Here is a 27,956-nt window from a genome sequence, read left to right on the forward strand (position 1 = left end):
AATAAAGCAAAAAAGTTACACATATTTGGTATCGCTGCGTCCGTAACGACCCCGACTATAAAGCTGTTACATTATTTAACCCGCACTGTGAACGCCGTAAAAAATAAAATAAAAAACAATGGAAAAATTGCTGTTTTCTGTTAATCCTGACTTAAAAAATGTGATAAAAAGTGATCAAAAAGTCGCATCTACTCTCAAATGGTACCAATAAAAACTGCAAGTCGTCCCGCAAAAAACAAGACCTTATACAGCTATGCCGACGCAAAAATAAAAAAGTTACAGCTCTTCGAATGTGACAATGGAAAAATCTAAAAAATGGCTTGGACATTAGGGCCCAGAATGCCAGCAGGGGGAAGGGGTTAAGGTAATAAATTCTTTTTATATATAGGTATTTATTAGTATAATTTAGTTTGACTTAAATGTAATTTTCAGCCTAGATAATGAGTCAATAATGATATTGTTTATAATTTCATCATTTATTTGGAATTGTAGTCAATTTTAGAGTTTAGAGATGGATATGTAACAGTGATTAATAAATATACATTAGATCATTCCTATAATTCATGCCAGTTGGAAAACGAGTGTCTAATTTCAAAATCCATAGAGCTTCTCTATTAAGCAGGAGTTTTCTCCAATTTCCTCCTCTTTTTGGACAGAATACTCTTTCTAGGCCACAAACTTTTAATGTATTTATGTCACCTTGGTGTGTTTCTCGGAAATGTTTTGCTGCTCCTGAGATGTTAATTTTGTTCAAGTTTTTGATATCTGCTAAATGTTCAGCTATTCTCCTTTTTAAAGGTCTTATGGTGCATCCTACATATTGTGTATTGCAACTATTGCAAGATATAACATATACTACATAGAAGGTATTGCAATTGATAAAAGATTTTGTGGGAAAAGAAATATTAGTGGAAAAAGACGTTAATTTGTTAGAGATCATCATGAATTGGCAGATGGTGCATCTACTAGCCCGACAGGAACCTGTATATTTTAGCCATGTGCTTATTTTATCAGAAGTCTTGGGAAAAATGCTGGGTGAAATTCTATTGCCTATCGTGGTTGAATTTCTGGCCACAAAATTACAACCTGCTTTTAATATTTTCTTGAGATCATGATCTTTATCTAAAATAGGCAAATATCGTTTTATGATGGATATTATTTGGTTATACTCATTACTGTAGGGAGTGGAAAAAGTTAGAGACTTATTTTGATGGTGACTATTTTTCATTGTAGGATACAACAATTCAGATCTAGATTTGGCTGTTACTTTATTTTTCGCTTCTTGTAATATTTGTTTAGAATAGCCACGTGTTATAAGTCTAGTATCAATGACATTACATTCAGCAAGAAAAGCAGAGTTTTGAGTACAAATTCTTTTTGCCCGTGTATATTCCCCTGTTGGAAGATTATTGATGACATGCTTCGGATGTGCGCTCAAAGCATGTAAAATTGAGTTTCCAGAGGTAGGTTTACGGTATAGACTACTTATAATGTCGGGGTTCTGAAGAGTCACCCGTTAGTGTAATATCTAGAAAGGATAGAGATGTTAAATTTTTGTTGTATGTGAACTTTAAATTATCCTCGTTATTTATATACACTACAAACTCCTCAATTGCTGTATATGAACCTGACCAAATGATCAAAATATCATCAATGAAGCGACCATAATAATGTATATCTTTTACAAATAGATTAGAATTATTGTAAATGTAACGTTCTTCCCACCAAGCTACATAACTATTAGCCAATGAAGGGGAAAACTTTGCCCCCATAGAACATCCCAAACATTGTAGATAAAAAGAATTGTCAAACAAAAAATAATTATGTTTTAATAAATGGAAAGTGACACTAAGAATGTACTCTAAGATTATCTGAATAATTAGTGTATTTTTGTAGTTGATCACTAAGGGCCACAATAGCTTTATCATGTGGAATGGATGAATATAAGGCACTAATATCACATGTAACCCAACTAAAAGTGTCCAACCATTTTAGTTTATCCATTATTTGGAGAACATTAGTACTGTCTTTAATATAACTAGGGGCTCTCTTGACCAGAGGTTGCAGTAAATTATCTAACCACTCTCCCAAACGTTCATTTAATGAGTCTATGCTAGAAACTATTGGTCTTAAGGGTGGTGGAAAAATTTCTTTAGGAATTTTGGGGAGAGCGTGAATAATAGGTATTACTGGAAAAATTTTATTTAGGTATTTACTCTCTTTTTCTGAAAGAATGCCCAAAGAACAGCCCTCCTGAATAACTTTAGTTAATTTACCTTTGAAGATATTGGTACGATCTGAATCTAATTTTTTATATGTATTTGTATCTTTTAATAATGCCATAACCAATTTTTTATAGAGTTCAGAATCCAGAATAACTACTGACCCTCCCTTATCCGCATTTTTTATTGTTATGTTTTTATTTTCATGTAATTCCTTTAAAGCTAAATTTTCCCCTTTCGAGAGATTGTAAATAGGAGTTTTTTTCTCTTGGTATAGAGATTTTAAAGCTTCTTCTATAGACATTTGGAAATCATCCATAGCATTGCATCTACATGTTAAAGGATAAAAATCAGGGTTAGATAAAGAAATCTGGTTAATGGGAGAGATGGACAGTTCCATGGGAGTAGAACTTTCTTTTTCCAAGGTTTGTAGATTCATAATCGTCATCTGTTCTTCAAATATAAAGTTGTCAAAGTCATTTGTAGATCATATTATGCTTTTCATTTTCAATGGTGAAACTGTATCTTCTATTCAGCAGATAGTATAATTTCATAACTGTGAGAATTATTGAGATACAACTGAAGTGTGTTATACAAATAATTGTTCTTTTATAAAAAATGAGGAGGTTTATTTATTCAGATAAATTTTTACATCAAGTAAATTCTATACTTATAGTGATTGTCAATTGTTCTTGATTTCTGTTACTTCTTTATCATTAATATGGCATAATTTTGTCACACATGAACATATATACATTCTTGTAACCATTTGTCGGCAAAATTTCTTCCAACTATGTCTGACATCTATACACACCTGATGTCTAATTAATTAGCTTACCAACTCACTAGGTCTCAATCACGGAAATACAACTAAGAGACACATACACACTCCCTCAATGTATACTTTTTAATAAAAGTCCTTCCTTTGGGACAGTCATTTATTCACATGTTGCCTATGATATTTTTCATTATTCAGGTAGGCTAATTTTGTGATTTTCAATACCATGAGATAACTACGACATAAATTTTGTTCTTCACTAGATAGGGTTAAAGTTTTCAAATCCAGCCCAAATGAACCATGTGATTGAATTTCTTAACTATATATATGTGAATTTTACTTTCATGTAGCAAGCTATGATTAAGGACCACAGTGGTCTGAAACGCGTAAGCGTGGTCCCGGGATTATTGTTTTATCCCAATTTTTTTTAAATGACCTAATAAAAATCGCATTTTTTATATTGGAGTGCTGGATCTGCCTTTTCTACACACTATTTTTGTTTTTACCACTACATATTGTTTGTATAAAAAATACTGCTATAAAACTGTAGTCCTATAGTACCATTAGATTCACTGCGCACCTATTATACTGCTATATACTACACTCACATATAATACCGCTATATACTGCATACACCTATAATCAGGGGCATAGGTAAAGGCTCATGGGCCCCGATGCAAAAGTTCATATTGGGTCCCCCCCACCCAAAAAACTTCTCGTGGCCGACAGTCTGCAGCTTTCAGTTGCATCGCTGGGTCTCCTAAGTGACCCAACAATGCAGCACTAGCAGCCGGGGGCGTCACTAAGGACTTAAAATGCCAGGGGAAATAGCCCCAATACATATGTGTCTGCCCAAAAAAATGTGTGTGTGTGTGTGTGTGTGTGTGTGTGTGTGTGTGTGTGTGTGTGTGTGTGTGTGTGTGTATAGCACTACGACCCTATAAACTATGGATAGGATACATTGGCTCAGCAGACAGTATTACACATGATAGGATTAGATAGAGTGGCTCAGCAGACAGTATCACACATGATGGGATTAGATACAGAGGCCCAGCAGACAGTATCACACATGATGGGATTAGATACAATGGCTCAGACAACAGTATCACACATGATGGGAATAGATATAAGGCCCAGCAGAGTTTCACACATGATGGGATTAGATACACAGCTCAGCAGACAGTATTACACACGATAGGATTAGATACAGTGGCTCAGCAGACAGTATCACACATGATAGGATTATATACACAGCTCAGCAGACAGTATCACACATGATAGAATTAGATACACAGCTCAGCAGACAGTATCACACATTATAGGATTAGATACACAGCTCAGCAGACAGTATCACACATTATAGGATTAGATACAGTGGCTCAGCAGACAGTATCACACATTATAGGTAGGATTAGATACAGGACTCAGCTCGCTGACATTGCGGCTCCAGCGCTGGACCCAGGAAAGGTAAGAATAATCATTGTTTTGCTTTTTTATGCGTTTCTAATTATTTTTGGGTGTTTGTGTTTTTTAACAGGTTCGGTTGTTGGACTTCGGATTCGAGGACAATTTCAATGACAGCGTTTTTTTATTCTCAATAAAATGGTTAATGGGGGTTGTGTTTTTTTATTTCAATAAAATATTTTTTCTATGTGCTTGTACTTTTTTAAACTTTATTATTACCGCCTTAGTAATGGCCGCTGGCTGATTGACAACCTCCATTACTAAGGCGGGGCTTAAAGAGGCTCTGTCACCAGATTCTCAAACCCATATCTCCTATTGCATGTGATCGGCGCTGCAATGTAGATAACAGCAAAGTTTTTTTTTTTTTTTAAAACGTTCATTTTTGGCCAAGTTATGATCAATTTTATATTTATGCAAATGAGCTTTGAAATGGACAACTGGGCGTGTTTTTTTCGTAATGTCCAACTGGGCGTGTATTGTGTTTTTAACTGGGCGTGTTTATGTGTATGACGCTGACCAATCAGTGACCAGTCAGCATCATACACTCAACATCTGCACGCTCCTCTCCTGAAATATTCTGTGCTGCTTTGAACTCTGCTCTTACCATTACGTAGCTCTCAGTCTGTTACCTCTCCTCCACTCCTGTCCTCAATAACACCTTCACATGATTGGCAAGTCACCACCCCGCACAAGATCCGCACGCTCATCTCCTGAAATACTCTGTGCTGCCTTAAACTCTGTGGACAGGTCAGGATCCTGTTTTTTTTAAATGCTGCTGGGGAACCCGCTCAATCCACTATATAAGGCTGCGCCTCCATCCTCTTCTGCCCCAGTCACTTATTCCCAAGCACTGTAAACTTTCAGATTGGTTGCGCTGTGAATATTCGGAGAACGTGATTGGTTTATGTGCAGGGTAATGAACATACAGACAAGCAGTAGAAGACTGACTAAGGGCTGAGCATTTCATTGAATTCAGTCTTCTACTGCTCGTCTGTATGTTCATTGATACTGTGTGATACTGTCTGTGGGACCCTGTATCTAAGCCTACCACAAGGTAGGCTTAGATACAGGGTCAGGCAGACAGTAATCTTATACAGTAATACAGGGCCCATCAGACAGGATCACACATGGGCCATGTATCTAAGCCTACCATGTGATTGGCTTAGATACAGGGCCCAACAGATAGGATCACACAATCTGTGATCCTCTAAGCCTGCTATATCGTAGGCTTAAAGGACTTGTCCAGTCCCTAAACATTGATGGCCTATCCTCAGGATAGGCCATCAATAGCTGATGTGTCGGGGTCCGTCTCCCGGGACCCGCCAATCAGCTGTTTTGAAGGGGCCGCAGCACTCGTACGAGAGCTGCTTCCCCTTAATTTCCCTTACTCGCTCACACTGTGAATCGCCGACACCGATTCACAGTGTGACCGGAATGAAGTGACTGGAATGAAGGGGAAGCAGCTCTCGTACGAACACTGCGGCCCCTTCAAAACAGCTGATTGGCGGGTCCCGGGAGACGGACCCCGCCAATCAGCTTCAGCAGACGGATATTAATCTTACTCTCCTCTTCAGCCGCGGCGGAAGCTCTGTCCTAACTCTATCCAGGATCACGATGTTGTGTGCGGCGCATAGCGGTGTGAAGTCATGCGCTGCAAACAGCACACGTCAGGACCTCCACTGCGCTCTGGAACCAGGAGGGTAAGTACTATCAGTTACTATAGTAACAGGGGCCCGCGGCCCGAGTTACTATAGTAACTTTTTATTGATGTGGTGCGGGGGGGCTGCGGGCCCCACTGGCTTCGGGGCCCGGTCGCAATTGCGACCGCTGCGACCCCTAGAGCTACGCCACTGCCTATTATATTGCAACATACACTACGCACAATACTGCTACACAGTCTACACACACAATACCAGTATATACACTATATACTCTACACATCAGTTTTCCCACTATTTACACAAAAGCACAGCAAAAACTGTTTCTAAATTATTGCTGCAAAACTACAATGTGTGAATGTCCTTACAGTATCATATGTACACAAGAGAATCATATATATCCACATACACACAGATTATATATATACACACACACACACACACACACACACACTCTAATGCAGAGTCTCATATATAGACGAGAATCAGATATATATATGCACACACACACACACACACACACACACACACAAACAAACAAACATTTACACACTCATACGCACACTTACCTTCTATGTGGGATCTCTCATTCAGTCTCTTGAAGCAGCAGAGGCATCCCAGGACAGAGGATATAACCAGCTGCAGAAGTAGCTGGTCTGTTAGACAAATAGGGGGACACAGCACACGAGAGGAGGGGGGCAGAGGAGAGGGGGGGGATACAGGGGACAGATGGGGGGGATACAGGAGAGGGACACAGGAGAGGGACACAGGAGAGGACTAGACACAGAGCTTCCTCTCTGCAGACGCTGAGGCTGTGAACTCTCCCCTCCCCCTCTTCTCTGCACCGACTGCTTCAGACGAAAGGGAGAGAGAGGGAGAGGGAGAGGACGTAGCTTGTATTCAAAGCAGTCCACCGCTCACCTCATTCGTCTGGTCACTTGCTTGAGGAGACGACCGCTGCTCCTGCAGACCTGCTCCTCTCTGGTGGCGCGTGCTTCATACAGCGTCAGAGAGGAGCAGGAGTGTTCTCACAGATGGGCACGTCTGCTAAGCAAAATAATCCCCCTCCCCGGTCCAGTCCGTCTCTGGCTCAAAATGCTGCCCCCCACTTTCAGCTGGGCTGGGCTGCGCCGCCTGAGGCTGACGGCTCACATTGCCTCATGGTAGATGCGGCACTGCGTGTAATTCCCTGCTTGATGTTGGAAAGTACACGTCTTCCGGATTACTATGGTGGCCATTATGGCAATCTTGTCTAACATGATATCTGTGACTGAAGACTCTGCTTTGTGGCTATGGATTCTACATAAGAATTGCTTTAATGCTAGTCAACTACATGGTGAAAATGTCATACCATTCATGGAGTATACCACGTGGTGCTTAACCATTTCCCACCCACACCACGTAAATTAACTGGCTACGGGTGTGGTCCTTGTGCCTGCAGCCCGTTAATTTACATGGTGTCTTTGATGGCACTGAACTCTCCTACAAGGTGCAATTGGCAGGATCGGACTGTCATACCGACACCTTGATCTTTTAAGGGGATGCTGTACTGTGTACGCTCTTATATTGAGCGTGATGATCCCCAATGCAGAATTCAGGCGGTTCCTAGGGACCCCTTTGACATCAGTAATTACATTACAGGGATTCCATGAGCAGAGGGGGGATTGGAGGGTTGCAGAGAAGATGCAATTGGCTAAATCAGTTTATACAGAAGCAGTAATAGAATACAAAAAAACAAATCAACAACCACAACATGTCCATGATGCCGGGGAGAGACAACAACCAAACAGTACCCAAAAAAAAAAAGTACTTTGAAGCGTATATCACCTGAGAAGCAAGATCAACCATATCCTGTTGCAGTGCGCCTTTCAAGATAGTGTGGTGCAGCGATTTTCCCAAAATCGAGAAAAACCTTACTCATCCAGGAGCAGTGGCAGATTAAGTATACCATAGGCCCTGGGCTGTACCCCAAACTTGGATTCACCCTCTCCATCACTGCCCTCCTACGCCGTGTCTATAGTCAACACCAACTTTCTGTGCTAGTATTGACAGCTGGGTGAAACCATGCCCCTCGTCAAAGGACTGTGTCCCTATGTGCATTTCAGAGTTGGTGGCGAAATATCTTTGGTCCCTTGCTTATGCAGCCATCCCCAGCTTCTGTAGCAACAAAAATAACTTCAGACTCCAGACCAGACCCCCAAATTATACTACACTCCAGACCAGACCAAAGAAAAAATAGTTATAAAAAATTAGTCCCCAGACCAGACCCCCTTAACTAATAGACCCCCTAAATACAGATCCCAAACCCCCCTATTCAAATGCATACTATCATTCAGAACCCTTAAATACAGACCCCAGACCAAACTCCCCAAACTAATAGACGCCAAACCAGTCCCTAAATACAGACCCCCAGACCACATCCCCTAAAAACTAATACAGACCTCATAAATACAGACACCCCAAAACAAATACAAACCCTAGAACACAGACATTCTAAATAAATACAGACCTTAGACTAGACCCCTTAAACTAATACAGCCCCTAGACTAGGGTTGCACGATGCATACTATTATTTCGATACCATGCACCCTCAAATGGTTCAATACCGTAAATTCATGTATTTCGATACTAAGCTGTGTGGCTGCACAGCATACATTAATTAAGACGGCCGAATTACATCTTGCTAGTGAGGCTGCACTAATGAGCGGCGGCTCATTAGTGCAGTGCCAGCCGCATCACATAATGCTGATCGTGCGGGCACAGTCAGCGTTCGCGCACGATCAGGAGTAGGGCAACGTCCCAGCTCTAACAGTGGATATCAGAGAAACCTCTGATCTCTGCTGTTATTCCCTTGAATGCCGTGATCAAAGCGGACATTTAAAAAGGGAAAATGTGAAGGGGGGACCACCCCTTTTGATTGCATCACAGGGAAGTGCTTTGATGCGATAGAGGGACATCCCAAATATGGGCAGACAGCCCAGGGTCCATTGAAGGACCCTAGGGCTGTCTGACCATATTTCCTGTTATTAAGGCAAACTTAGGTATGTCCTAACAACTGCCTGTGTACAATCAGTACACAGGCTAATGTACTGGCATATAGATATTTGGCAGTACATTAAATAAAATAAAAAAAAAGTTAAATTCTTTTTTTTAAATTAACTGTAAAATACACAAATATTATTAAACTATAAGTCCCAATACAGAAAATAACACACACATTTGTTATAGTTGTGACCGTATTAACAGCACCTTCATAAAGTATAACTCTTCCCGCAAAAAACAAAGTCTCATATAGCGACGTCGAATATAAAAAAATCAAAGAAAAAAAATAAGAAAAATGAAACAAGATACAAAAATGAAAAAAAGAAAGAAAAAATATTCTGTCCTCAAGTATCGTTTTGGTATCGAGAATCACATTACTACACAAAGTATCGGTATCAAAGTCTAAAATCTTGTATCGTGACAACCCTACACCTAGACCAGACCACATACATTTACTTAGCAGCTCACACTTTTCTCTGTGGAGCCTTGCTACTCTACTCTCTGGCTGCAGGACCTGTCCACATGGTCATGTGACCTTATGTCTGAGGGTCTTTCGACATTAGCAAGCCCTGCACACATATGATCATGACGTCCTACGTCTGCAGGCCCTTTTGCAGGTCCTACACAAAGCAGTTGTATTGTGTTTAACATTTTGGCGGCAGTCGGCCCAATTGCCCCTATGATAATCCGCCACTGCCCAGGTGTATGCAAAAGCTGGGTGCCGAGCCGAACCTGCGGCCACAAATCCAGACTTGCTTTGGGAGTCCAACTTCTTGAGAATTTGAAATTGGGAAAGAGGTGCTTTTAGACAGCTGTGAGACATGCGGATCCACAGAAGGAGAAACAGACCATTTAGAGATCAAGTCCTCGTGAAAAGGAAACCGAGAACGAATGCGTTTTAAAACAGCCAGACGCTGTTCAGGATGCTATGGTTTGGAAAGCACAGCTTTTGGCGCATCAGCACAAAAACTGTGCGCCGTGACTTTCATGGTATGGGTTTCCATCGCTAAGCAGCTGCATGCAAGCCTTACATCACCAAGCACAAAGGTAAGCGTCAGATTAAGTAGTGTAAAGCAGCCGCCACTGGACTCTGTAGCATTGGAAACCAGTTCTGTGGAGTGGCCAATCACGCTTCTCTATCTGCCAGTCTGATAGAAGAGTCTGGGTTTTGTGAATGCCAGGAGAACGTTACCTGACTGACTGCATTGTGCCAACTGTAAAGTTTGGTGCAGGAGGGATAATGCTATGGGGTTGTTTTTCAAGGTTGGTCTAGGCCCCCTAGGGAATCTTAATACTTTAGTGAAGGGAAATATTAAGGCCCCGTTCACACTTAGTTTTTTACCGAAATGTTGGATGCGGAAACCGCGGCAAAAAACTTCTGAAATCGCCTCCCATCGATTTCAATGGGAGGCGAAGGCTTTTTTTTTCCCCTCGAGCGGAAAAAAAACAAAACACTCGTGGGAAAAAAGTGACATGCCCTTTCTTCGGACGTTTCAGTCTCTGACCGCCATTGATATAAATGGGAGGCAGAGAAAGCGTTTTTCGTGGCGTTTTTTGCCCACGGCGCTCAATGGGAACAGTTTGGGGTTCGGCCCTTTTCTGTTCCAGCAGGACTGCGTCCCAGTGCACAAAGCAAGGTCTAAAGACATGGTTGAGTTTGGTGTGGAAGAACTTGACTGTCCGCAGAGTCCTGACCTCAACCCGTCAAACACCTTTGGGATGAACTAGAACAGAGATTGTGAGCCAGGCCCTCTCATCCAACATCAGTGTCTGACCTCACAAGTGTTCTTCTGGATGTAAGGGGCAAAATTTCCAACAGACATTCCAAAATCACGTAGAAAGCCTTCCCAGAAGAGTGGAAACTTTTTTCGCTGCAATGGGGGGGAAAGGAACAACTCCATATTAATGCCTATGGACTTAGAATGAAATTTCATAAAAGCTCCTGTAGGTGTCTCATTATTTTTTTCCATATAGTGTGCATGTATGTGCATAATATATATGTGTGTGCGTTACAAGTCAGACTGTCTCTCCTTTCTCACTACAGCCTCACAAACATTGGCTGCATCCAGTCACATGACACAGAGTAACTCTGAAGGTTTTTACAGACATTCAGTACATGGGAAAACAAAGACTATCCCACAAAACACCGGTCAGAACAACATCACTGTGAAAAAAGCTGTCCATAAAAACGATTAAAAACTAGCATCAAAGAGAGAGGTGACAGGATCGCTCAAACTAGGAACCTAAACACAGCAATTGGACTTCCACAGTTATGGACTTTCAGACCTATATGACGGACGTGTCAAAAGTAAGTTCTGAGAATGCCCCTTATTAGACATATTACTTTAATAATGAAGACACAAAATAACCACCTCCATCAATACATTTCTAATGTTAAATCACCTAATGCTTACAGAACATGGCAAAAAAAAAAAAAAAAAAAAGCAGAGCTCCTGGGGTATTTGCTACCATAAAAATACAGCTCTGACACTGGCTTTACCAAAATATCACATTATAATGGCCAGAATTGGCCAACAGTCAGCAATATTAGATTGATTTGATGCTAGGAAGTAGGAGACATGTGAAGACAAACACAGCACATCCATACAGCCACTTTCCTCTGAAGAGCAAACAGAAAAAGGGGACATTCATATTATAAACAGTGTGAAGATAAAGAAGCAAGGCATCATGCATGAGGGGGGGATATACTTTACTTACTGCTGTCATGGATGGGATCTGAAATAACTTGCTTTAAAGGCAGCATATACGCTCCTTCGCTATCCGGCAAATAGGCTGTAAATCGAAGGCGAACGATACTTAGATCCGTAACCTTCTTTAACTCCTTAACTTCTGTCATCATCTTCTTCTCTTCAAGATCTGTGATGATAAAAACAGCATTGTACTTATTATGTAATCAATTGTAAAATCATATGTAATAAATCACTGTTGAGCAGGACTTCTTAGGCTATGTTCACACGGGGTATTTTGCCGAGTTTTTTGAAGCGGAAACCGCGTCGCAAAACTCGGCAAAGACGGCCCGAGAACGCCTCCCATTGATTTCAATGGGAGGCGTCGGCGTCTTTTTCCCGCGAGCAGTAAAACTGCCTCGCGGGAAAAAGAAGCGACATGCCCTATCTTCGGGCGCTTCCGCCTCTGACCTCCCATTGACTTCAATGGGAGGCAGGAGAAAGCGTATTTCTCGCTGTTTTATGCCCGCGGCGCTCAATGGCCGCGGGCGAAAAACGTTGCGAAAATCGGCGTGCAGGGAGAGGAATATCTGCCTCAAAGTTCCAAACGGAATTTTGAGGCAGATATTCCTCCCCCAAAATACTCCGTGTGAACATAGCCTTAAACTTTTGCGTGTCATAGAGCCATCTGGCGGACAGGTAAAGCAATGTTCTTAGTTCCAATGACATTTTGAGATCTCTGCAGCTTTACGGACATGCTTGCTCATAGCACTGTAGCAGCCACTCCATAGATCCACAGTTAAGAACCCCTGCTGTAGAGCAATTGTATCATCACCGGGGTTGCAAAACGTCCATATAAAAAAGGAGACTTTTCACAGTGTCCGTAAAAAAAAAATATGTATGTGTTCTTGATTTCTTTGAAGTTGGATGAGCTGGTACAGTTCATTGTGATTGGAATTATTTACAATTCATTATAAAATGCTGCTAATGGGTTTATAACCGTATCCTCCATTATAGGCATTTATTATACAGAATTCTTATCACCCTCATCATTCATTATGGTTTTCTAATTTGTCCATAAAAAAAAACAAAAGAAAAAACACACACTTGCTGTTTGCAGATGCGTAGCTAGCAGGGGTGGGGAGTCTCCCCTCCCCCTGCGGTGTCATGACCTGTATCTGTGTCCTCCGGACACAAATACAGTTGAAACCAATGCTGGAGCAAGCAGCAGTTAGCTCCCTGCTCCAGAATTTACTGTGTAATGCCGGCTGTGAGAAGACAGATGTCATCGCACTTGTTTGCGTCAAGCCACTCACAGCACAGACCGGAGGAGCAGAGGAATCTCCTCCACTTGCCGTGAGAACGGGGTTCGTTGAATACTTAATTTATTAATTTTATAGTATGCACTATGGGGGCATTATACTATATGGGGGCATTATACTGAATGAGGGCAGCTATGGAGGAATTATACTGTACAAAAGAAGCTAGGAGGGCATCATACTGTGTGGGGACAGCTATAGGGGCAATATACTGTGTGGGAGCCACTATGAAAGCATTATACTGTGTGGAGAGGCACTAAACTGTGAATGGAAGTTACAGATGTAGCGTAGCGTGGGTTGGGGCCCACTCAGACGTTTTTGGCCCACCCCCTGTGCTAAACCCCTAGCTATGCCTCTGGCTGTTTGTGATTTTTGGATAAGTTGTCCAGAAAAAAAAAACAAAAAAACACTACACTGGTTAACAACCAAAAAAAACAAAAAGCAACTAACCCATACAAGGACTCGAAATAAGCCTGATTTAAGTTTACCAGTTTAGGGATTCGTCTTTGGCAAATTTAAAAGAGTTGTCTCACTGAGAGAACAGCTTTTCATATGTCCTTTTAGGGTATATGGACCTCAAATCGTCTGCTCTCCACTCTGACTCAGAGGGGAGTTCCGAGTATCAGAGTCAACCCATTTTGTGGATCTGCCCCTGTACATGTATTACGTTCATGTATAAATAGAACTTCCCCCGGTGATTACAGCTTCTTTGCAGGAATGGGTTGTCATGAGATAACCCAATTAGGACAACAATAGGTGAAGCGATTAATCCATTCTAGGGACTGTGAATCTGCAAATTAATTAGCTCATCTCTAAAAGCAACCAATCTACTCATCTAACCTGCGGTGGAAAGAAGTGGCTGAGGATAAATAATGCTTTCCCAATTCGGAGGAACAATACCTCACCTGTGAGCGCATTTCTCCCTCTGCAACTCCTCAGTAGCTGCTGTCTCATCTTTTCTTTCAAGATGTCAAGCTGACTCTTTTTTGTGACATGAACAATACCCAAGTTGTTAAACCTGAATATAAAAGAAATGTACATAATTAAAGAAATATAAACGGTTTCCAGCCAGTGTTCCACCTCGTATTGCAAAAAGAAAACAACCGAGAATGTCACTATCAATACAGGCTCGTGAAATGATTTCACACATCCTATTTGCAAATTAAAGCAATAGATCTCCGTTCCAGCAATACAAGGTACAATAATACTTACTGAGCCGTCATATCTTTAGGTCCCACAGTCACCACACAATTTCCGGCTTCATTGGCATGTTTTCCTACCAAACTGTGAGCATGGACTTGAGGGGGCTCAGTGTGGGTTACCAGATCTACCTCGATCTTGGCCATGCCAACATAATTAAAGATCTAAAATAAAAAATACTGTAATTAAAAAATTATCAAAAAATACACTGTACACTACTGCAAAAGAAAGTGGAGTCCGATCTGCTGTAAAAGTAACAGAAGCAACCCTCAGTACAATACATTTATCAATTACAATGGCTTACACAAAGGTCTTTAGCGAGATGAGCCCCCATGTATGATATGGTTTACAAATACGGAAGTTTTTTTGTAGCAGGTCAAAAATGAAGTTAAAAAAAGGCTTTGTTGTCCATAACAACCACAGTGAAGCTTCATTTCTTAACTCTTTGTTTTTTCATTTACATTTTTTCCTTTCCATCTTCCAAAAGCCATAACTTTTCTAATATTTAACGTCGTGTGGGACGATTTGACGTTTTAACACCTTCCCAACATCCCCCATATATATACGGCGCACGTCAGGTGGGGGAGTATGGAGCAGGCTCACGGGCTGAGCACGCTCCATAGAGCGAGTGTGTCGGCTGTGTGTTACAGCCGACACTTCAGGGTAAAGCGGGATCCCGCTTGTTTAACCTGTTAAATACCGCGGTCAATAGCGACCATGGCATTAAAATTACCAAAAACAGGGGGGCGACCCCCTGTAGCGTTCCAACAGCCCACCCCACGAGACGATTAGGGGACACCTTTGGTTGGCATGGCAGAACTTCATAGGAGACTGCCAGTATTACGATATACTGCAATACATTAGTATTGCAGTATATCTTGCAAGCGATCCAACGATTGCTGGTTCAAGTCGCTTTGGGGGACAAGTAAAAAAAAAAAAAAAAAAGTTAAAAAAACAGTAAACCAGTAGAATACATTTTTTTTAATAAATAAAAAAATAATAATAATTCAAAAACCTTGACCCATTTTCCCTCAAGCAAAGTAAAAAAAAATAAAATAAACATTAACATAACTGGTAACGACACGTCCGTAAAAGTCTGAACGATTAAAATATATCATTTAGTGCGCATAGTGAACGCCGTAAAAAATTAAAAACTGCCAGAATCGCTGTTTTTTGTTCACTTCATCCCCCACAAAAAATGTACCCCAAAATGGTACCAATAGAAACTACAGCTCGCCCCGCAAAAAAACAAGCCCTCATACTGCTCAATCGATGGAAGAAAAAAAAAAAAAGTTATGGCTCTCAGAATGTGACAAAAACGCATTTTATTTTTAACAATCAGTTTTTTCCTTGTAAAAGTAGTAAAACAAAAAATAAAAACAACTATATAAATTTGATATCCCTGTAATCGTATTGACCCGCAGAATAAAGTGAACATTCCGCTTTTACCACACGGCGAACACCGTAAAAACAAAGCCCCCCAAAAGATTGAGGAATCGCTGGTTTTTTTTTTCTATTCAAACCCAGAAATATTTTTTTTACAGTTTCACACTACATTATATGGTACAATAAATGATGCCGTGAAAATCTACAACTTCTTCCACAAAAAAACAAGCCCACATACGGCAATTCCGATAGAAAAATAAAAAGCTATGGCGTTTGGAAGGTAGGGAGGAAAAAACGAAAGTGAAAATCCGTAAAATGGCAGCGGCGGGAAGTCGTTAATGGCACCAATTAACTTGGGAAATGTGCAAAAAATTGTTTTTTGGGATTCATTTTTATGGCGTTCCCCAGTGCCGTAAAAGCACGTTAATTTTATTCTACGGGTCGATATGATTCCGGCGATACAACATTTCTAGAGGTTTTTTTTATATGTTTTACTACTTTTACAAAGAAATAAATATCGGTTAAAAAAATGTGTTTGTGTCGCCATATCTATTTTTAATTTTTCCATAAATCAAGCAGTGCGAGCTCTTGTTTTTTGTGGGACGAGCTGTTTTTATTCGTACTACATTTGGGTACATTTTATTTCATTTTCTGTGGGAGTCAGGTGACCAAAAAAAAAAGCAATTCTGCTGTATTTTATTTCTTTTCCTTTCACTGTGTTTTTTTTTGTTGTTTTTTTTTTTTTTTTTTTTAATAGTCCCTCTAGGGATCCTGAACCAGCGAGTGTTGGATCGCTTGCACATTATGTGTTTATTATATACCGTATTTTCGGACTATAAGACGCAACCCAGATTTTAGACAACAGAAAATAGTGGGGAAAAAAAAAACTGATTTTACTACTTTTACAAAGCAAAAACTATTGGTTAAAAAAATGAATTTGTTCTGTCTCACCACATTCTGAGGGGCATTTTTTGGTACATCCGATTTTTTTTTTATCACTTTTTATTTCATTCCTTTTTTTTTTTATTTTTCATTTGTGCTTGGGGAAAAATGGGAAAAGGGTTTTTTTTTTTAACTTGAATATTTTTTTACTCTCCTGAAAACGTATAACTTTTCCGTTTTTTTTTGTTTCCGTAACTACTATTCAGTTCTATGGGAGTTCCGGAAACAGCGTAGCTCAGCGAGTCACGCTGTTTCCGTAACTTGACCATGTACGCTGTTTTCGGAGCTGCCGAGTTCCGTAAACAGCGTAGCTCGCTGTGCTTCGCTGTTAACGTAACTCCCAATCACTTCTATGGGAGTTTCGGAAACCGCGTAGCTCAGCGAGCACTCGGCTGTTTCCGTAACTCCCGACCACCTAACCAGGAAGTGGCTGGGGGACAGCGGAGCGAGTAAGCTAGAACGGGGTTTAGGGGGCCCCGTTCTAGAGCTAGGTGCGGGTCCCAGAGGTGGGACCCGCATCTATCTGACATTTATGACATATCCTGTGGATATGTCATAAATGTCCTTCATGGGAAGACCCCTATAAATGCCGCGGTCGCTATTGACCACAGCATTTAACTAGTTAAACGGCCAGAAACAGCGCCAGCGCTGTTCCTGGCCATTAGAGCAGCATGTCAGCTGTAAAGCACAGCCGATACCTGCAGTGTATGGAGTGGACTCAGCGCATGAGCCCGCTCCAAACATCATCCGCTCCCCGCTCCATGATGTGCCGCCATCTTGGGTCGAGAAGGGGTTAAGTAAGAAGCGGTCAGGGGACCCAGCACTGCCGGGTCCCTTGACTGCTGACTAAGACGCAGAGACTTTTTAGCAAGATTTTTTTCTTGCAAAAAACTGAGTCTTATAGTCCGAAAAATATGGTATGTGCTTTTTTACCGACTCCTATTAAAGCCCTATGCCAGGGCTTCTAGGGGTTATCCCACCACACCACTCGGCTATCTCTGGCAATTCCATAGAGAATCAATGGAGCGGCAGCACACGTGTGACATCTGCTACATTCGTTCAGGGGACTCGGGACCCCAGCGATCAAACACTTATCACCTATTCCGTGGATAGGTAATAAATTGATGTGGTGGGAGAACCCCTTTAATATGAGAAGATAGATGGCAGACCTGGTGGCATCTGCCATCTCTGTGCCCTTATTAAGCCCCCCAGAGGAATGGCTTTAATAGGAGCTGGTAACTGCCATGACAACCGTTGGCACCCAAGAATCGTATCGGGGGGTATATGGGCTGTTGGAGGGGGTAGCCCCCTCTTTCTAACTGTTAAGATGCCACGGGCGCTCATGACTGCGGCATCTAAATGGTTAAACTATCGGGATGGGACTTATTTCCAATTTCGCTCGTTGTAGTGAGGTATCGGCTGTAACATTCAGCCGACACCCGCTCAGTATGGAGCATGCTCAGCCTGTGAGCCCGCTTCATACTTCCCTTGGCGGCTGTCAGGTACATGTACGTGACATGTTGCCAAGGAGTTATACTACTTGGGAAAAATTAAAGCTGCACTGTGATTGGTTGCTAGTTTACATTAAAACTCATTGTTTAAACACTAATCTCTTAATTCAATACCATAGGTAGCTTGTAATGCACTTACTTTAACAGTAGGATAGGTTTTCTTTCCCTTCTCGCTGGAAGCTCCAGGTAGTCCCCCATGAGATGGCCCCTCACATACATAGCGGAACCGAAAGCCACGCTGTAAAAATCAATCCAACACTTAAAAATGTCTCAAACAACCACTAAAAAACCAATTATAAAAGAAATGAATAACACCTACATACATCTAACAGTTTAAAAGGGTTTCCCCATAGCGGTTTCTAACACCCCAATTCATCTCCACAAAAGGGACTGTGCATGCTCGTCCTGCTCTCCAGCCAAGAACGGGAGATACAGCCCCTTTGGCAATGATGGGGGTCACAGAGTTTGAACCCCCACCTAACTTACATTTTTACGACCTGTCTGGTAAAAGGTAAGAAAGGTGATGTCATACATAGCATGGACGAATCATTAAACTGTAAAGGCCATTTAAAATTGCTGACTACAGAGCTCAATAAGCTCTTACAGCCATCTCAGACACGAGGTATGAGGATTACACAAATTGTGTGTGATCTTTTACCAACCGTAAGTATTAACCGCTTCCCGACCGCCCACTGTATATTCACGTCGGCAGTTGCTGGGCTCTGTGCAGTGCCGACGTGAATTCACGGTAGGTGTTAAAAGCACGATCCGGGTGTCTCAGAGTAGCGCTGACACCCGGATCGCGCTGTTATCACCTACCTCTGTTCCCGGAGATATGATCGGGACCTGATTAGTTCAGGTCCCGGTCATGTGATCGCAGGGAAAGTGTGTTGTAGCAACGAACTGGAAAGTTTGTTGCTATAACAAACTGGAAAGTTTGTTGCTACAACAAACTTTCCCGGGGACCGATTGCAGGTGCTGCAGTCGGTTATAAGGCAGAACCGGGGGCCATATAACAGCCTCCGGGTCTGCCATGCACAGCAGCCTATGAGAACCAGCCGGATGCTGGTTCTCATAAGCTTCCTGTCAGTGTGACTCTCAGTGTCACACTGACAGTTTATAATACGTTATAAACAAGTTATAAAAGTTACAAAAATAAATAATGCTTTTTTTCCTATAATAAGTCTTTTATTATAGGAAAAAAATGAAAATGTTAAAAAAAGTACACATATTTGGTATCACCGCGTTCGTAACGACCCAACCTATAAAACTATAATATTATTTTTCCCGCACGGTGAACACCGCAAAAAAAATAATTTAAAAACAATGTCAGAATCACTTTTTTATGGTCATCAACCATCCCAAAATATAGAATAAAAAGTGATCAAAAAGTCGGATGTACCCCAAAATAGTACCAATAAAAACTACAACCCGTCCCGCAAAAAACAAGCCCTTACACCGCTTTTTTGACGGAAAAATATAAAATTATGGCTCTCAGAATATGGTGACACAGAAAAATAAATAATTTTATCAAAGTGATTTTATTGCGCAATCGCCACAAAACATAAAAAACCTATATACATATGGTATCGCCGTAATCGTACCGACCCGCAGAATAAAGTAAAATGTCATTTATACCGCACGGTGAATACTGTAAAAAAAAAAAAAAATACAAAAAACATTGTCAGAATTTATGTTTCTTTGTCACTTTGCTTCCAAAAAAATCTAATAAAAAGTGATAAAAAAAAAAAATCACATGTACCCTAAAATGATACTAATGAAAAGTACAGATTGTCCCGCAACAAATAAGCCCTCACACAGCTCCGTTGGAGAAAAAATAAAAAAGTTCTGGCTCTCAGAATATGGCGATGCAAAATGTGCAGTGTTCCAAAAGCGGATAGGATCAGGCGCCATTTATCAGTGTGACACAGGCCACATATCTGCGAATTATTATTTATGTACCCCATTATTATACCCTCTTATTATGCCCTGATGTACCCCGCACAGCTTACATATACCCTCACATCATAACTGAAATACCAGCAAAACCCCAAACAGAACAGTTACCAAGCAAAATCTGCGCTCCAAAAGCCAAATGGCGTTCCCTCCCTTCTGAACCCCACAGCGTGCCCAAAAACCAGCTTACGTCCACATATATGACATTTTATATCCGGGAGAACCCGCTCAACATTGTATGAGGTATTTGTCTTCAGTGGCACAAACTGGGCACAATATATTGTGCATTAAAATGGCATATCAGTGGAAAATTTTAATTTTCACTTTGCACCATCCGCTGCGCATTAACGCCTTGGCGCACCACGACTTAATAGAATGTCGTGGTGCGAGGGGTTATATATGGAGCGGGTTATATATGCAGCTGTCAGCTGTGTATTACAGCTGACACCTAGGACTAACGGACAGGAACAGCGATCGCGCTGTTACAGGAGCCTGTAAAATGACATTATACTGCAATACATTAGTATTGCAGTGTATTGTACCAGCGACCTAATGATCGCTCGTTCCAGTCCCCTAAAGGGACTTTTGGGAGGTTTCCACTGTTTTGGTACCTCAGGGGCTTTGCATATGCGACATGACACCCGAAAACAAGTCCAGCTAAATTTGAGCTCCAAAAGCCAAATATTGTTCCTTCCCTCCTGAGTCCTGCCGTGGGTCCAAACAGCAGTTTATTACCACATATGGCATATTGCTGTAATCAGGACAAATTGCTTTACAAATTTTGGGGTAATTTTTCTCCTTTATTCATTGTAAAAATTAAACATTTCTATGTTTTTTCAGAAAAAAGTAGATTTTCATTTTCACGGCCTAATTCCACTAAATTCAGCAAAAAAACTGTGGGGTCAAAATGCTAACTATACCCCTAGAACAATTCCTTGAGGGGTGTAGTCTTCAAAATGGGGTCAGTTTTGGGGGGATTCCACTGTTTTGCATACTCCAGGGCGTTGCAAACGCGACATGGCACTGAAAACCAATCCAGCAAAATCTGCGCTTCAAAATCCAAATGGCGCTCCTTCCCTTCTGAGCTCTGCTGTGGGTCCAAACAGCAGTTTAGTACCACATATGGGGTATTGGCGTAATCGGGAGAAGTAGCGTTACAAGTTCTGGGGTGCTTTTTAATCTTTATTCCTTGCAAATATAATTTTTTTTAAATATTTTTTCAGAAAAAAAGTAGATTTTCACTTTCACAGACAAACTCCAATAAATATAGCAGAAGACCTGTGGGGTCAAGATGCTAACTGTACCCCTAGATAAATTCCTTGAGGTGTGTAGTTTCCAAAACCGTCTCACTTTTGGGGGATTTCCACTGTTTTGGCACCACAAGACCTCTTCAAACCTGACATGGTGCCTAAAATATATTCTAAAAAAAGGAGGCCCCAAAATCCACTAGGTGCTACTTTGCTTCTGAGGCCTGTGTTTCAGTCGATTATCACACTAGAGCCACATGTGGGATATTTCTAAAAACTGCAGAATCTGGGCAATAAATATTGAGTTGCATTTCTCGGGTAAAACCTTCTGTGTTACAGATTTTTTTTTATTACAAATGAATTTCAGCAAAAAAAATAAAATTTGTAAATTTCACCTCTACTTTGCTTTAATTCCTGTGAAGCGCCTAATGGGTTAAGAAACTTTCTGAATGCTATTTTTAATACTTTGAGGGGTGCAGTTTTTAATATGGGGTGATTTATGGGGTCTATCTAGTACATAAGGCCCTCAAAGCCACTTCAGAACTGAACTGGTCCCTGTAAAAATAGCCTTTTGAAATTTTCTTGAAAATGTGAGAAATTGCTGCCAAAGTTCTAAACGTTGTAACGTCCTAGAAAAATAAAATAATGTTCAAAAAACTATGCAAATATAAAGTAGACATATGGAATATATAAAATAGTAACTATTTTGCGTGGTATTACTATCTGTTTTACAAGCAGATACATTTAAAATGAGAAAAATTATAATTTTTGCAAATTTTCTCTAAATTTTGGTATTTTTCACAAATAAGCAATTAATTTATTGACCAAATTTTTCCACTAACATAAAGTACAATATGTCACGAGAAAACAATCTCAGAATCGCTTGGATAGGCAAAAGCATTCCAGAGTTATTAACACATAAATTGACATGTCAGATTTGAGAAAATGGGGCTGGTCATGAAGGTCAAAATGAGCTCAGTCTTGAAAGGGTTAAAGAAATTCTCTGTCCTGTGAAGTCACCCACTTTAGTTAACCGACTACACTAACTCACTACAACTTCACCTGTATCATTCAGTGGAAGGAGTGCTGGCAGTGTGTAGAGGTGACATTGATGAGTCTACCCTGGATGGGTGTTGTCTAAGGCCCCTTGCACACGACCGGAAAAAATCTCCGCAATTACGGACCCATTCAGTTCTATTGGCCGCGGACGCCTTTCCGGATCGCTATGGATAGGTGTCCGTGCCGTAGAACTGTACCGCAAAAGATAGAACATGTCCTATCTTTTGCGGTTTACTGGCCGTGCTCCTATACTTTGTATGGGAACACGGGCCGAAAATGCGGGCCGTGATTATGGGCACGGCCGTGTGCATGAGGTCTAAGGCGGAGTTCCCACGTTGCAGGCAAAATGCAAGTTTTTTTGCTGTGTTTTTCACAAAAAGTTCTTAATTTATTCATATATTTTCCAGGAGGAATAACCGAGGAAAGGCACAACACCAAATTCTAAATATTGCTGCAGAATTGTTATTTCGTGAGGAATATATGTATTTGCTAAAACAGAGATCTCACGGGTTTGGATTTTGTTTGTGGTGAGTTTGACCTCTTGGTCTTCGTCACAAAGTGATAGCAACTATGTACTGTACATAATATTACCACCATATATGAAATTATATATATTGACTTCATAAGACAAAGAGGATGGGTAAAGGCATAACAGAAAACATGTATATTCATGTATTCATTTCCCTTCCTCACAGCGTAAATGGGTTGACCAGGATAAGAAAAACATGGCTGCTCTCTTCCAGAACCAGCACCACACCTGTCCACTGGTTGTGTCTGGTATTGCAGCTTAGCTCAATTGAAGAGAATAGGATTCAGCAATAGCACACACATATAATGTGGACAGGTGTGGCGCTGTTTTTGGAAGAAAGCAATCATGTTTATCTAATCCTGGACAACCACTTTAACTTCCATTATCTTAGGAACACAATGTAATTACCTGTTTGGGCTGTTCGATGATTGCCAAATATGGACCATTTTCTGAAATGAAACAAAATTACATAAATGTATATAAGAAAAAAAAATACTTAAAAGCAAAAAGTCATTACATTTGCATCATTCTCAACTCCCCATTCACAGAATATTAGGTATTTTTGGGCACAAGCTATGGTAGGAATACACAATTCTTAAAAAAAAAAAAAAAATCCACACAAAGTTGGCTGGCAAAACTTAGAGGGGTTTCTGGGTTTATATAATTAAAGCTTGATCACTGTATGAATGAACAGTTCTGCAACTTTTTTATATTTGTGTTTTAAAGCGTAACTTAACTTTCGCAAATAGGAAGGTCTCTCTGCCTCTATGTACTATACAGTTCTCTATAGAGTAGCAGGCAGCAGCAGAGCACAGGGACAGCACAGCTGGTGTCCAGTCATTAGTATGTGACAGGCGCTTCACTAGGAGAATAAGCTCCATGTACCCCATTCCCCCTCTATACACTGCTGGAACCGGCAGCAGAGGGCAGAGAAGAGAATGTGACAAGCTCTGCTGCTGTCCGGTCTATAGTGTGTGACAGGCGCTTCACTAGAAGAAGCGGCGCAGTTATGGGGGCGGCTCCCTGTACCCTCTTCCCCCCTCCATACACTGCTGGCATCGGCGGCAGCCGAGGGCAGGAAAAAGAATGTGATGCGCTCTGCTGCTGTCCAGTCTATAGTGTCCGACAGACACTTCACTAGAAGGAGCGCAGGTCTGGGGGCGGCTCACTGTACCCTCGCTAGACCTGTGCATCTTCTCCTAGTAAAAAGCCTGTCACAAACTATAGACCGGACCTTCGCTATTTGTTGTAGATTTTTCCTTCCCAATTTAACTCAAAGAGGAAAATCTGCAACTAATGCGCAACCCTTTGGCAGCATAAATTGAGATGATGCGGATTAAGAAATCCGCACCTCAGGTCAATTTCTGCATGGAAATTTTTTGCAGCATGAGGATTAGATTTGTTAAATCTCCTCCACTTTTCTGCTACTTATACGCTGCCCACTAATCCAGACAGAAAATCTGCAGCAATTAGGGTATGTTCAACTCAAAAACGTCTCAAAATACAGAGCGGTTTTCAAGAGAAAACAGCTCCTGATTTTCAGAAGTTTTTTGTGCCACTCTCGATTTTCGCTGCGTTTTTTACAGCCGTTTTTTTCACTAGAGTCTATGGAAAACGGCTCCAAAAACGTCCCAAGAAGTGTCGGAACAGAACGCCGTTTTCCCATTGAAATCAATGGGCAGATGTTTGGAGGCGTTCTGCTTCCGAATTTTCGGGCGTTTACAGCCCGAAAAACAGCCGAAAATAGGCCGTGTGAACATACCCTTACGCTACATCTAAGGCATAGTCCACATATTGTGGATTAGCCACAGATTTTACCCTATGCATTGAAACAGATCCAAAAGTATGAATTCACCTTCAAACTGAATTTTCAGTTTTTGTCCAAAATGTAATTTTAAAAAGGGTAATTCAGCCATATTAAAGAATATCTTTACCAAAAAAAAAAAAAAAGCCGATTTGGGCATGGTGCACTCAATCCCCTAACCCTTTACTATACACAGAATCCTTCGTTTTGGAGGTGAGAAAAGGGATAAAGCATGATGATTGATTTAGAGTATTGTAACGAAGGTTTTTTTTCTGAAATTGTCATTTTTGTAAAAACCACCTCGGCTTTGCCTTGATTACGAAAACCATGGCAAAAAAAAAATATATATGACTCATGTAAATATACCCTTAGGCCTCATGCACACGACCATAGCCATGTGCACGGCCATGATTTTCGGGCCGGCCAGCCGCAGAGTGTCACCCGAAAGCCGCCTGCAAATCGCGGGCCGTGCACATGGTCGCGTGCATTATTTTCTGAGAGCCTGGAGCGCAAAACACTGCTGTAATAAGACATGTCCGTTCTTTTTCCGGTCCAGGTTCCTGGGCCATTCACGGACCGTGGAAACCACCGTCGTGTACATGGGCCCATTGAAACAAATGGGGCCGCAATTCTCTCGTGGATTTTCGGGGGAATTGCGGCCGCAAAAGCACGTTCGTGTGCATGGGGCCTAACTCTAAAGAAGTCCTAGACTATGTAACCTTACAGCCGGTTATCACTTAATAAGAGTAGTTCATAGTGAAGGCAGCTTGTCATCACAGAAGCTAGCCCTTTAAGAGAACTCCTAACCCCAAATGGCCAGCCCCATTTTGGCCTTAAAAGGCTTTGTACACCTTTGTAACCTATTTTGTTTTATTACTATTCATTATTATTAAATGAATGTATTTTTTTGTGTTTAAGAAACTTTCCAAATCCCTTTTATACATTTTTTTGTTTTACTTTTTAAAAATACTGCTTCTATGTATCCTGCATACATTGAAGCTGTATCGTTCAGTCTCAGCCGAATATGTCAGTTCAGTTGGCGAGGGCTGGTTCTGTGTTTGACCCGCAGGAGCCAGCTAATAACTTTCTCACTTTACACTTAATTGATTGGATACTTATTCTCAGTACATCCATTAATCAGAATATAATCTCCACCGGTTTCAAAAACAGATTACATTATTTCTGCAGCTGGATAGAGAATTTTCAATTATTTCTCATCTATTAGCCCTTAGTTCTCATACACGCGGCAGAGCTCCACAGCGACATGGAGTGCCATGAGACCGTATGTCGGAGATACTCTCCCCTACCATGCCACTATTTTTATGTGGGATTTGGAAGGCTCCATCTGAGGTATAGAGAAGTACGAATATCCGATCAGGTCTCCGGTTGGACAGACCAGTGATCTGCCATATGCATAAGGTTTTAAATGGATTATCCGAGACGTTTTACAATCGGAGCAGAGCAGTGGACGGCATAACAAAATAATCTAGCAGATACCCCCCACGCTCCAGTGCTGAAGTCCCGTTCTCCACTGCTCCTGTCCCAGAAGCTCCTGCAGCGATCCCGTGAATTTCATTGGTCAAGTGCCACTGCAGCCAATCTCTGCCCTCAGCAGTGACTCTGTCACGAATGGTCCACTGATCACAGCGCTTGGTATGCAGCGGGCCAGCGGCATATAGCTAACTAACACGTGACCGCTTTAGGATTTCCCGGATGGGAACCATGGAGAACGGGACCTCAATGCTGGAGCGGGGTCACTTTAGGAGGAGAGCATCTGCTAGTTTATGTTATGTCATCCCCTGCCCTGCTGCCAATTGAGAAAAGTCCAGAAAAATTCCTTTAACATGATAGGAGTCAATAAAGAAGGAATTCCCAATAAGTGACATCTACTGGCATTGCAGTACAATTACGATTTCATTTCAACTTACGAATATCTGAATCAGGTTCATGGTGATTTATTGATTGTGGATAGCCAAAACCATTTTCATCAAGATTCCCGTTGTGAATAAGCTGTTTAGGGAGACATAAAAGAAAATAAAGTCAAGAATATTCTTAAAATCATGAAATTCTATATTGCTTATAGAGGCTCTGTCACCAGATTATAAGTGCCCTATTTTGTACATAATGTGATCGGCGCTATAATGTAGATAACAGCAGTGTTTTTTATTTAGAAAAACGATCTATTTTCACCAAGTTATGACCTGTTTTAGCTTTATGCTAATGACTTTCTTTTTTTTCAAACTCTTTTTATTGAAAAGTAAGTGATACATGTATATGATAATCATAACGTGTTGGGTGACATACAAGAAACCCATTTTTTCATGTAACAAAAATAAAAGAACAACGTTGATCTCCTTGTACAATAAGAATGAGATGTGGAACATCAATATCCGGCACTTCACAGAATATAAACAGCACATTTAGAGGGAAAAGTTAGACAAATGCAAACATCAATACATTAAAAGAACTGTACATTCCAGGTCAGATCTCTCTTTACAACCAGACCATGCAACCGCCCACTCTATGGCCCACATCCTCACCACTTCAACCCACATATATCCCATGTATGGATAGGTAGGCCCTGAGGTCTCCCACGTTAAAAGATGCAAGGGATGATGAGCACCACCGGCCACAAACCTCCATAAACTTATACGGACATCCCCGATGTTTGTACACTAGGTTAGCATAGGATAGTACAGAGTTAATCAACTTCTTCCATTGTGGAACTGTTGGATGAAGGTCTCCCATCCAGCGAAGTGCAATAGCCTTCCTGGCCATGAACAAGGCCACACGTAAAAATATACCTTCATAATGTGTCCAGGAATCCAATGGGAGCAGACCCAACAAACATATACCAGCGTTGCAGGGGACTCATTTATCCGTTATTGAAGAGAGGAAGTCTGTAACCCCTCTCCAGAAACTGGGAATTACCGGACAGTGCCACATCATATGGTCAAAGTCCGCCCGATCATGATGGCATCTTTTACAGTTTGCCGAGGAAGCTCTTCCCATATGCAATAGCCTGGTTGGGGTAATATAGCATCTATGAATGATATATAGCTGCGTCATTTTATTATTCGCCGCAGGCGATACCAAAAGGTGTGAAGACATTGCGTCGAACCAATCCCCCTCAGTCAAGGTAGGGATCAGCC

At 41.2% G+C, this 27,956-nt stretch overlaps 1 protein-coding gene across 1 annotated transcript in view; it reads right to left on the reverse strand.

Annotated features, from left to right (window-relative positions):
• The window catches only part of NFKB2 (nuclear factor kappa B subunit 2), an 87,996-nt gene that overhangs the window by 38,276 nt on the left and 21,764 nt on the right, over positions 1 to 27,956 (reverse strand). Inside the window, exons 2-7 of the mRNA XM_075841610.1 lie at positions 26,733 to 26,814; positions 23,409 to 23,449; positions 18,349 to 18,447; positions 14,383 to 14,534; positions 14,076 to 14,188; positions 11,883 to 12,041 (exon numbers count right to left, since the gene is read on the reverse strand). Of these exons, the coding sequence (XP_075697725.1) occupies positions 11,883 to 12,041; positions 14,076 to 14,188; positions 14,383 to 14,534; positions 18,349 to 18,447; positions 23,409 to 23,449; positions 26,733 to 26,814 (646 nt within the window). The remainder of the gene's footprint in view (positions 1 to 11,882; positions 12,042 to 14,075; positions 14,189 to 14,382; positions 14,535 to 18,348; positions 18,448 to 23,408; positions 23,450 to 26,732; positions 26,815 to 27,956) is intronic.

This window comes from Rhinoderma darwinii, chromosome 11 (genome assembly GCF_050947455.1).
Source record: "Rhinoderma darwinii isolate aRhiDar2 chromosome 11, aRhiDar2.hap1, whole genome shotgun sequence".
Classification (NCBI taxonomy): domain Eukaryota; kingdom Metazoa; phylum Chordata; class Amphibia; order Anura; family Rhinodermatidae; genus Rhinoderma; species Rhinoderma darwinii.